The sequence below is a fragment of the Mandrillus leucophaeus genome, unplaced genomic scaffold (genome assembly GCF_000951045.1).
Source record: "Mandrillus leucophaeus isolate KB7577 unplaced genomic scaffold, Mleu.le_1.0 Scaffold463, whole genome shotgun sequence".
Lineage (NCBI taxonomy): Eukaryota > Metazoa > Chordata > Mammalia > Primates > Cercopithecidae > Mandrillus > Mandrillus leucophaeus.
Genome location: NW_012104954.1, coordinates 319,991 through 330,590, shown reverse-complemented (window position 1 = coordinate 330,590; position 10,600 = coordinate 319,991). Strand labels below are relative to the sequence as shown.

At 58.3% G+C, this 10,600-nt stretch overlaps 2 protein-coding genes and 1 pseudogene across 4 annotated transcripts in view; 1 reads left to right on the top strand and 2 right to left on the bottom strand.

Moving 5' to 3' along the window:
• STX10 (syntaxin 10) overlaps nucleotides 1–2,699 on the bottom strand; it is a 7,640-nt gene extending 4,941 nt beyond the window's left edge. For 2 of the 3 annotated variants that reach the window (XM_011994880.1, XM_011994882.1), the window contains exons 1-4: nucleotides 1,974–2,699; nucleotides 1,563–1,732; nucleotides 1,316–1,410; nucleotides 851–913 (exon numbers count right to left, since the gene is read on the bottom strand). In XM_011994880.1, coding sequence (XP_011850270.1) covers nucleotides 851–913; nucleotides 1,316–1,410; nucleotides 1,563–1,732; nucleotides 1,974–2,233 — 588 coding nt within the window. In that variant the 5' untranslated portion in view covers nucleotides 2,234–2,699. The remainder of the gene's footprint in view (nucleotides 1–850; nucleotides 914–1,315; nucleotides 1,411–1,562; nucleotides 1,733–1,973) is intronic. The other variant, XM_011994883.1, reaches the window with a different exon arrangement.
• IER2 (immediate early response 2) lies at nucleotides 2,268–6,695 on the top strand. Its single transcript, XM_011994884.1, has 2 exons — nucleotides 2,268–2,387; nucleotides 4,736–6,695. The coding sequence occupies exon 2, from the start codon at nucleotides 4,979–4,981 to the stop codon at nucleotides 5,648–5,650; it is 672 nt and encodes a 223-aa protein (XP_011850274.1). The 5' UTR covers nucleotides 2,268–2,387; nucleotides 4,736–4,978; the 3' UTR covers nucleotides 5,651–6,695.
• Nucleotides 6,696–9,785: 3,090 nt separating this feature from the next.
• Nucleotides 9,786–10,361, bottom strand: LOC105550048 (annotated as a pseudogene).
• Between the last annotated feature and the right edge of the window lie 239 nt (nucleotides 10,362–10,600).

Here is a 10,600-nt window from a genome sequence, read left to right as displayed (position 1 = left end):
AAAAAAAAAAAAAAAAAAAAAAAAAAAAAAATTAGCCGGGCATGGTGGCATGTGCCTGTATTTCAGCTACTCAGGAAGCTGAGGCTGGAGAATCACTTGAGCCCAGGAGGCGGAGGTTGCAGTGAGTCAAGATCGCGCCACTGCACTCCAGCCTGGCAACAGAGCGAGATTGCATCTCAGGAAAAAAAAAAAAAAAAAAAAAAGGAAGCTATGCGCGATGGCTCATGTCTGTAATCCCAGCACTTTGGGTGGCTGAGGCGGGCAGATCACTTGATGTGAGATGTGAGGAGTTCGAGACCAGGCTGTCCAGGATGATGAAACCCTACTAAAAATATAAAAATTACCTGGGCATGGTGATGGGCACCTGTAATCCCAGCTACTAGGGAAGCTGAGGCAGGAGAATCGCTTGAACCCAGGAGGCGGAGCTTGCAGTGAGCTGAGATCGAGCCACTACACTCCAGCCTGGGCAACAGAGCAAGACTCCATCTCAAAAAAAAAAAAGAGTAAAAGGCAGGCATGCGTCCTGGAAACAGCTGCAAACAGGACAAATGGCATGGAAGCAGAAAGCAGATAGGTACACAGGCCCCCAGCCGTCCCCTGCAACAGGAAACCAGTATAGACCCAGAGGAGACAGTAGAGAGGAACCCATGGACATATACACACAGAGAAATTCAGGTGCACACACCGAGAAAGTGTAGGCAGGTAGACAGCAAGAAGACAACCGCACACACAGAGGACGGGCACTGTCGCAAAACGGACAGGCGAACACATGCAGAGGGATCTGGCTTGCACTCAAAGGCGTGGTCACCCCCAGGCGCTCAGGTGGACCGAGTGGGTTAGGAAGGCTTACCTCTCTGTTATTCCTCTCCAAAAATGCTACGGCTGTTGGGCTGACCATATGGTCCTTCATTTCCTGGAGGTGAGGACAGCATTAGGGAGGAAAGACACTCAGGCTCGGCGCGGTGGCTCACGCCTGTAATCCCAGCACTTTGAGAGGCCGAGTCGGGTGGATCACCTGAGGTCGGGAGTTTGAGACCAGCCTGCCCAACATGGTGAAACCTCGTCTCTACTAAAAACACAAAAACTAGCCGGGTATGGTGGCAGGCACCTGTGAAGTCCCAACTACTCAGGAGACTGAGACACGAGAATCGCTTGAGACCGGGAGGCGTATGTTGCAGTAAGCCAAGATGGCAACACTGTACTCCAGCCTGAGCGACAGAGTGAGGCTCTGTTAAAAAAAAGAAAAGAAAACAAAACAAAACAAAAAAGACACTCAAACCGTCCCCCACTCCCCGCCTGCAGGACCTTTCCTGACCTGGACTGCCTCTCGCATCCGCTCCACGAACACCTTTCTCTCCTGCAGGTCCCCGGCCGGGAGCTTGAACTTGCCTGGGTTGGCTTCCACTATACGTGGGCTGAGAGTCAAGGGTCAAGGCCAGAGCCAGATATCATCATCATCTCCCTCCCTAGGGGTCTAGCCCTCCCCGAGGGCGGGCTCCCAGGCCCCCTGCTACCGCAGTGAGCTCTCCCATGCCACCCCCGGCCACAAAGCCCCAGGATATCGATGGTCTCTTCCAGGTCCTCGAGGTCCCACTCGATGCTGCGCAGGCCATTCCGTAGCTCATTGGTCGTCCAGTCCAGCTCCTCGCGTCCGACCGCCGCGCTTTCCTGCAGAAGCTCGCACCAGCGCTGGTATAGCCCGCGGGCCGTGTTCACCGCCTTCTGCACCTCGCTGCGGGCAGGGGCACGGCGGGCGCAGCTGGGGGCAGGCGGTCCTTCCGCCTGCCTCTGCCCCCGATTGCAAACCCAAACGCATGGGGGACTCCGGAGACCCCCACATACCCCTGCGTGCGCCTCCCACTTTGCACCCCGACGGCCTTGCCTAGCCCGCCGGGCACGCTGGAGCCGGCACCCGGGCACTAGCTGGATTGGGGACGGAGCACCCTGCGCCCTCCCCCGTCGTTGTCACTCACCCTCGGACTACAAAAAAGGGGTCTTCGAGAGACATGTCAATCCCCTTCCCCCCAGGCCGAAACCCCCTCCCGGCCTGGGTTCGCGGGCTGGTTCTCTCCCAACCCAGAAGAACGCGCCACCACCCCCGCCCCCCGTCACGCCACCATCGAGAGCGGGACCGCCAGGGCAGAAAGAGAGGCCTCGGAGGCCGGACGTGCGGACACTTCCGCCCTCTCTGCAGCCATCTTGGTTGTGGGCAGAGGCAGCTTCCGGTACACATGCCCCGCCCCTTCGCCCTCTTGTGCTGCACCGTAGGGGGCGGTGTCGGAGTTCTGGCTGGGCCTGTTCGGGTCCGAGTTCGGAATCTCGGTTCAAGGCTCAGTTCCTCGGATTGTTCCTGCTCAACCTCAGTTTCCCTTCCAGGCACGGGCAATGTAAATAATGGTAGCCTCCCTTATCTCTGGCGGCTGGGGACTATGGCTGGGGAAGGAGCTCATTCGATTGGTTGAACGTTTTCATGGACTCCCTGAGCTGGCACCTGGGAGATCGTCCCAGTCCAGGGTCCCGAGTGTCAGGTTTGGGCAAGGTTTGGGGGAGAGGTGGTCCTTCCTTCTCCCTGCCGGGGCGGGGCGAGGAGCGGGCCTGCTCCTGCGGGGAGTTCTGCCGCATTCTCCAAATCTCTCTTTCCTGAGAAGTGGGCAAGCTGGGGGCACCTCGAGGTCGCCTTGGGGCGAGGTGGCCGTGAGTGGGGGTCCCAGATATTCCAGGGGCGGGGGGAGGTCACCTTCGAGAGCGTGCCTGGAGGTGGGTGTCTTCAGAATCGCGGATTCTTTCTGGGTGCGAGCCTGGGGGTCGCGGGAGGTATGGTGGCTTTGAGGATGGTCTCCAGGGGGGCCCTCTGTGTGGGGTCTCCGTCTGGGTACGGGCCAGGAATATCAGCGAAGGGACTCAGGGTCGTCCCTATGTGTGACAGTGGCGCGCTGTGTGTTGAGGGGTGAGGGAAGCTTCGGGAAAGCACTTTTTTGAGTGGTAGGGGGCCTGGTCTCCCCTGGAGGGTGGGCGGGTTATCCGAGGGAGTCCTCAGAGGGTCGCCCCCTTGCGCGTCAGAGTTGCTGCGTGGGGTCTCAGAGATAGCGCCTGGGCCGGGTAAGTCATTGTGGGGTCTCCGTGGTAAGGTTAGCGGGGCGGGGACGGGGGTGTCTTCGGCAGGTCGTCGCAGTGTGGCACCATCGTTGAATGGGGACGAGTTTGGGAATGGTCTTTTAAGGGGGAATAATTTTTGAGTTCCCACCGTGCGGGGGGAGGGCGGGACGGGAGGGTGCCCCAAGGCCTGAGAAGATCAGTGTGGGGCAGGGGTCAGGGATAACCTGGGAGGGGGCCTTGTATGGGGGAAATAATTGGGAAGGGGAGAGATGGGATGAACGGGGTCTCAGCGGGTCGTCTCTTGTGTATGTAGGGTCGTTCTGTAGCGTCTCTGGGAGATGGCCTCCGTGGGAGCCCTCCGGTCGCCCCTACCCGCTGCGGGGTGCTTTCCTGGCGTCACGCCTTCCTGGCCCCTGGAGGGAAGGAAGTGAAACTCTCCTCCCCACCCACATGGCTGGAATGCGAGTCAGGAAGCCTGGGGCTCCAGCCTGCTCCGGCTGGCTAGACGGGGGATGGGAAGGGGCGTGCCCGGAGCGCAAAGCCCCGCCCCTCGCCCCCCCGGAAGCCCCGCCACCGCCTGGTAAGGCGATCACGGGCCCTTTCCTAATATGGGCAACCGGAAGCGGCCCGCGCGACTGTCCTACGTCACTCCGTCCAAATTTAGTTGTGGAAGTCAGCGGGCGCTGGTGGCGGGAAGGCGCCGCGAGCCAGTGCGGGCGGAAACGGGAGGCGCACCACCCCTTAAAGGGCCCGCACCAGGAATGAATGGAGCCATTCGAACAAGTCTGCATCCCTTTTTTGGAGGAATTGCAATTAGGATTTCTTGGAGAGACGGCGCGTAGCGGAGGGTAGGGCGGAGGTTTTCTATTTGCTGTGTGTCTGCATTGCTGGGTTTCCAGCTCCCAACCGAACCCCGCCTCCCGGAGCGCGGAGGCGGAACTCGTCCCCCTTGTCTGGGGGGCGGCAGCCACGTGTTCACGGGGACTGTCGTGCGCGCCGGGTTCGCAGCCGTGCGAGCTCTAAACCCACCCATGGAGCTCCTGTCGCAGGAGACTGCGGGGGAATGGCTTGGTACGAATCACGGGAACCCGCAGCCCGAGGCGGCTCACCGCCTACAAGCAAGGGCTGTCGTACGCTAGAGACCGAAGAGCTGGAGGCCCCAGTGACCTCCTTTCACAGCAGTAGCAAATATTGTTTGTCTAGTAAATATTGGCCCAGTGACTGTGCCTTGGTTTCCCCATTTGAAAGAAGCAGATAGAACAGTAACCTCCGAGGAGTGGAGGCTGCGGTTCAGTGAATTACTGATAAAAGGAGAGCTCTTAACCTAGCCTGGCACGTAGTAAGCGCTGTTAGCATGATTATTGGTGCAGAAGACACTCATGGTCAGGCTGGAACCCAGGTCTTTCCCTGTGTGAAGGGAAACTTGCCACCCACGACCCACTGGGGCCTCCAGACGCGAGCTTGTGGGTAGGCCCTGAGCCCCACCCCCGGCCCCCCTCCCTTGGGCCAAGGCGCTGATGCATCGGCGGGGCCGAGAGAAAGGAGCCCACCCAGAGAGCTCAGCGTGGAGTCGGGGGAAGCTTCGCCAGGGTTCCCGTCCCCTTTCCCTGCTGGGTAAATCGCATTCTGTCGCTTTAAGGAGTGTTTGGCCGCGACGAGTTGGAAAGCCCGGATGCGTCCTTCGGTTGGGCGGGGTTTCTCAGTGACGTCACTGGGGGTATAAAAGGGCCTGGGTGGCGGGCGCCCGGGCAGAGCGTCCTAGCAGTGTCACTGCGTGGGTTGGTTGGTGGAGAGAGGCGTGAGCGAGCCCGTTGTCCGGAGTGCACCTGCTGCCTGTTCTGTCCGTCCCGGGAGCCCACGCCGCCGTCGCCGTCGAGTCGCCATGGAAGTGCAGAAGGAGGCACAGCGCATCATGACCCTGTCGGTGTGGAAGATGTATCACTCCCGCATGCAGCGCGGTGGCCTGCGGCTGCACCGGAGTCTGCAGCTGTCGCTGGTCATGCGCAGCGCCCGGGAGCTCTACCTCTCGGCCAAGGTAGAGGCCCTCGAGCCCGAGGTGTCCTTGCCGCCCGCCCTCCCCTCTGACCCTCGCCTGCACCCGCCCCGGGAAGCTGAGTCCACGGCCGAGACAGCGACCCCCGACGGTGAGCACCCGTCTGCGGAGCCCATGGACACGCAGGAGGCGCCGACAGCCGAGGAGACCTCCGCCTACTGTGCCCCGCGCCCCGCCAAAGTCAGCCGCAAACGACGCAGCAGCAGCCTGAGCGACGGCGGGGACGCTGGACTGGTCCCGAGCAAGAAAGCCCGGCTGGAAGAAAAGGAGGAAGAGGAGGGGGCGTCATCCGAAGTCGCCGATCGCCTGCAACCGCCCCCGGCGCAAGCGGAGGGCGCCTTTCCCAACCTGGCCCGCGTCCTGCAGAGGCGCTTCTCCGGCCTCCTGAACTGCAGCCCCGCGGCCCCTCCGACGGCGCCGCCCGCGTGCGAGGCAAAGCCCGCCTGCCGCCCGGCGGACAGCATGCTCAACGTGCTCGTGCGGGCCGTGGTGGCCTTTTGAGGACCCCGAGCGGCGCTGCCAGATCCCAGAGCGCGCGTCGAACCGTCGGCCGGAGGGCGCAGACCCGAGACGAGGCCACCCCCCTCCATCCCGGGGGGAGCGCCCGCGAAAACCGTGGAGAGAAGCCGCCGCCCGGGCTGCTGAGAGGCCCGGAGAGGGACTCTGTCCCCGGGGAGCCATCGCCTTCAGTGTGCAGCGACGGCACCGAGGAGTCTGAGCCGGGGGCGCGGGCGCCTTCCGCAGAGACCTGCGCCCAGAGGTGCTGTCTTAGTGGACTGGGACGTGAACCTTTCGCTCTCCTTCTGGACTGGCAGAAGGGAGGCTTGGGTTTTTGTTTTGTATTTTTGTTTTGTTTTGTTTTGTTTTTTAGATCTCCTCAGGGTCGGACTTGATTTTGTACTGGGGGCTGTGCTGGCCCTTTTCAAGGTTTTTCAAGAGTTGGTTTTGCGTTTCCAACCTCGGAGAATTCCAGGCACTCCCCTTCCCCCTCCACTGACATACTTGTGTAAGCGGTCATCGTTGCGTCATGGGGCAGGCGTGGGGAGCTTCCTGTCGCCTTGCGTGGGTGTGGGGCCTGGGAGGAGGGTCTGGGGCGTGCACCCGCCCTGGGGAGTGGGGAGGAGAGTGGCCTGAGTCACTTCACCCCCGCGTGCTGCTGGTTAATGTCCCGCGCCTCTGCACCTTCGGGTGAGAGCGGGGGCTGATCTAGTTTCACATTCAAGTTTTTCTCATCTGCATTAGAGGTGCCCAGTAGGTTCCCAGGTTTCAGCGTGCCCCTCCCTCAGACATGGACACAATCATCCCAGGAGTTCCTGGTCTGAATCACGAGAATGTTGGAGGGGTGGGGGTGTCAGTGGAAAAGCATAAAGCTGAGCTGAGACCAGTTGCTGGTGAAACTGGGACAATCTGGGGAGGAGAACATCTTTGCCAGGGAGTTCCTGAGGGTCTGTTTTGTTTACCCTTCGTGTGGTGAATTCTTTTTAACTCCGTCTACCTGGCGTTTTGTTAGAAATGTCAGGAAAATAAAGACCATTTGAGTAAAAAAGCCGGTGCTGTCTGGTTTTCTGCTCTGATGGGGGAGGGGCGGGGTTAAAGGGTCAGGGGCTGGCGGCGGCTCGCTGGGGCCCCAAGAACCGGTCTGACCGGTTACCACGTGGGCGGGAGAGGGCTGGGCCCTCTTTTCCTTGCCCGGGCATTCCCTAACTGAAGCCCCGCCCCCTCCAGATTTGAGGGTTCCCTTGAAATTGTCCTACAACTCCGGGACAGGGAGGTCGGGGCTTTCTGAGTTGAGACCATAGTACTAAACAGTGCCCCAAGCGGAGCTGGGGACTGATCGCCCTTTGGAGCCTTGAAAGGTGGTAGATCTCTCCCCCCGCCCCCACCCCGAGACCAAACTGAATCAGCTGCGGCCCGGGGCCCTACAGCCTCAGGTGGAGCTGAGCGGGTGAGCTTTGAAGGGCTATTTATTCCCCAATTCCCGTATCTTCCTGGAGAAATCGCTTTGTGGCTTAGGCAGGGACGTGTAGCCTCAGTTTCTTCATCTGTGAAATGGACCTCTAAGCAGTGTCTCCACCCGGCTTTAGGTTTTTAAAAATGCCCATTACAGCCCTAGTTATTTGCTTGGGTCACTCCTCAGCTCTAGAATAACCACCCTGAAAGGAGAAAGCCCTTTCAATGTCCCCCACGTATGTTTAGGAGTGGGGTTGTAGGCGTTGCCCCAGGGCGAAGGGAGGGGGCCTGTCGGGAAGACAAAGGAGTCGCAGGTGCGGGGAGTGGTGGCGGCGGGAGGCGCCGGGAAAGCACTCGCCCCGCCCCCCCGACGGCTGGCTCTGCCGCCGCAGGCTTCCCATGACCCCAGGGGAACTGACCCCGTGGCCGGAATGTAGAAGGAGGGGCAGACCGGCCTCAAAACGTCTGCTGGTGGAATCTGGGAGCTTTGGTTCCCCTTCCGCCCAACCCACACCCCCTTTCCCCTCCTGTGTGGATTGTGAAGGAGAGCTTCTCACCGTTCTCCTCCAGCCAAGCTCGCCCCCACGGCTGCCTGATTCCTTCCTGGGAACACGTGGGGGGCTTTTAAAAGGCGCCACCTACTCTGATTCCTGACCCACCCAACTCCCCCAGGGGACGTGGGGGCATTGGAGCCCCACACCGCAGGCAGTAGCTCAATGCACCCACGTCGGAGTTACTCCCCCGCTAGCGTGGCGCGGCTTGGGGAAGTCCCGGGCCGCTGGGGAGGGGGCCTCGCCGCGCATCCTGTCGCAGGAACCGCCGGGCCCTTCCTTCCGCGGGAAGCGGCTTGGCCGACCCCCGCCCCCGCCCGGGCCTTGGGGGTTTCCGGTGCCCGGCCGCCGTGGCGCTGGGGACTGAAAGTGATGGGACGGAAGACGGGGCTGGAACAAACACCCTACAGACACATCCCCTTGAGACACACCCATCCCCAGGACCCCATTGGACCCATCAGAAAAGGCAGCATTGAACCTTGTCACCGCAAATGACATTGGTGAGGCCTGGACTAATTGATTGGACACTAGCTGTGAAAACTAAAAAGGTCACCCATCCTGTGACCAGCAGGTTCCAGCAGGGAACCCCAAGCCTGCAGCAGGAGAGTCCAGAAAGGTGTTTGCTGCTGGCTTGTACTAAATTGGCACAAATTGCATACAGCACAGCCTATATGCCCATCCTCCCAGATGGGTCCTCCCTAGAGGATAAAAGGCCCGAGCCAGACAGAACTACACACACAGGCCACACAGATAACTCGGAACGAGAAACATGATGCTGAGTGACAAAGGCCAGCTGCAGGAGTGGGGTAAGAAGCACCTATTCCGGGCCCCTCCGTGGCTCACGTGGCTCACGCCTGTAGTCTGAGCACTTTGGAAGGCTGAGGTGGGCGGATCACCTGAGGTCAGGAGTTCCAGACCAGCCTGGTCAACATGGTGAAACCCCATCTCTACTAAAAATACAAAAATTAGCCGGGCAAGGTGGCAGGCACCTGTAATCCCAGCTACTCCGGAGGCTGAGGCAGGAGAATCGTTTGAACCCGGGAAGCACAGGCTGCAGTGCGGTGAGATCACACCACTGCACTCCAGCCTGCGCTACAGAGGAAGACTCTGTCTCAAAAAAAAAAAAGAAGAAGAAGAAGAAGAAGAACATTCTGGAGGGAGACAACCAGGTCTACTTTCTTGCTATGCAGCCTTGAGCAAGTGAGCAAGTCACTTGACCCCCTCTGGGCCTGTTTCCCCAGCAATGTATTGGGGACAGTAATAGTCCCTGCCTTTTAGGTTTGTTGTGAGGATTGAGATACTGCATGTAATCCTTACAACAAACCTAGCAGAGTGCCTAGCACATAGAAGATGCTAAATGTGCTGGGTGCCGTGGTTCATGCCTGTAACCCCAAAAATTTAGGAGGCTGAGGTCGGAGGATCACTTGAGGCCAAGAGTTTTCAGTGCAGTCATGGCTCAAAGTAGCCATGTAGCCTCGAACTCCCAGGCTCAAGCAATCCTCCCACCTCAGCCTCCCAAGCAGGTTAGACCACAGGCTCAGGCACCATGCACAGCTAATTTTTTTTTCTTTCTTTTCTTTCTTTTTCTCTCTCTTCCTTCCTTCCTTTCTTTTTCTTTCTTTCTCTTTCTCTTTCCCTCCTTCCTTCCTTTTCTCTCTCTTTCTTTCTTCCTTTCTTCCTTTTCTTCCTTGCTTGCTTGCTTTCGACTGGAGTCTCTCTCTATCACCCAGGCTGGAGGGCAGTGGCTTGATCACAGTTCACTGTGGCCTTGAGCTCCTGGGCTCAAGCAGTGCTCCCACCTCAGCCTCCAGAGTAGCTGAGACTACGCCACCACACCCAGCTAATTTTTTTTTTCTTCTCCTTCTCTCTCTTTTCTTCCTTCTTTCTTTTCTTCTTCTTCTTTCTTTTCTTTTTTTTTTTTTTTTTTTTTTACGGAGTCTCGCTCTGTTGCCAGGCTGGAGTACAGTGGCGCAATCTCCGCTCACTGCAACCCCCGCCTCCCGGATTCAAGCAATTCCCCTGCTTCAGCCTCCTGAGTAGCTGGGACTACAGGCGCATGCCACAACGCCTGGCTAATTTTTTTTTTCCTCCAGTTGTCAAATGACCCTTTATTGAAATATTTTTCTTTGCGCTTCTTAACTGGCTGGGCATTCCACAGCACCACTGTTGATGTCATCTATGATGTCATGAGGGTTGCGGCCATCAACATTACAGCCCACAGACTGGGCAGTCTCCAGGATCTCTTTGATGGTTCCAGAGAACTCTCTGGCTAAAGATCGGTGCCGCATCTGTCACGTAATGTTGACAATTTCATCAAAAGCAATATTCCCATTGTGTTTAATGTTTTTTTGTTTCTTTCTATCTCTTGGTGGTTCCTTGAGGGCTCTGATGATCAGGGCAAAGGCAGAAGGCACCACCTGAATCTGGGCTTGTCTGTTCTGAATGGTCGGTTTCACTGTAATCCTCAGGCCCTTCCAGTCACCCGTTGCCTTGGCAATGTCATTACCAAGTTTTTTTGGAGACAGACCCAGAGGACTAATCTTGGGGGCCAGTGCAGAAGTGGCACCCACTTCACCCCTGGTGTGCCTTAGGTATATGAATTTGATCTTGTTGGTGTTGAACTTTGGCAGCATGGTGGAATTGGCTGATGTCAGAAGAACCTGGATTCTCGATGACCGAAGAAAGTTGCACCTTGGTCTCCTCCAAGCCGAAAGCCCAGCTAATTTTTTTTTGACACGAAGTCTCACTCTGTCACCCAGACTGGAGTGCAGTGGCACAATCTTGGCTCACTGCAACCTCCACCTGCTGGGTTCAAGCAATTCTCCTGCCTCAGCCTCCTGAGTAGCCGGGATTACAGTCATCCGCCACCATGCCTGGCTAATTTTTGTATTTTTAGTAGAGACGAGGTTTCACCTTGTTGGCCAGGCGGGTTTCATCTTGTTGGCCAGGC

Bases quoted from the DNA above. Each gene is read 5' to 3' on its own strand.
- IER2 (XM_011994884.1), top strand. From the start codon at position 4,979: ATGGAAGTGCAGAAGGAGGCACAGCGCATCATGACCCTGTCGGTGTGG.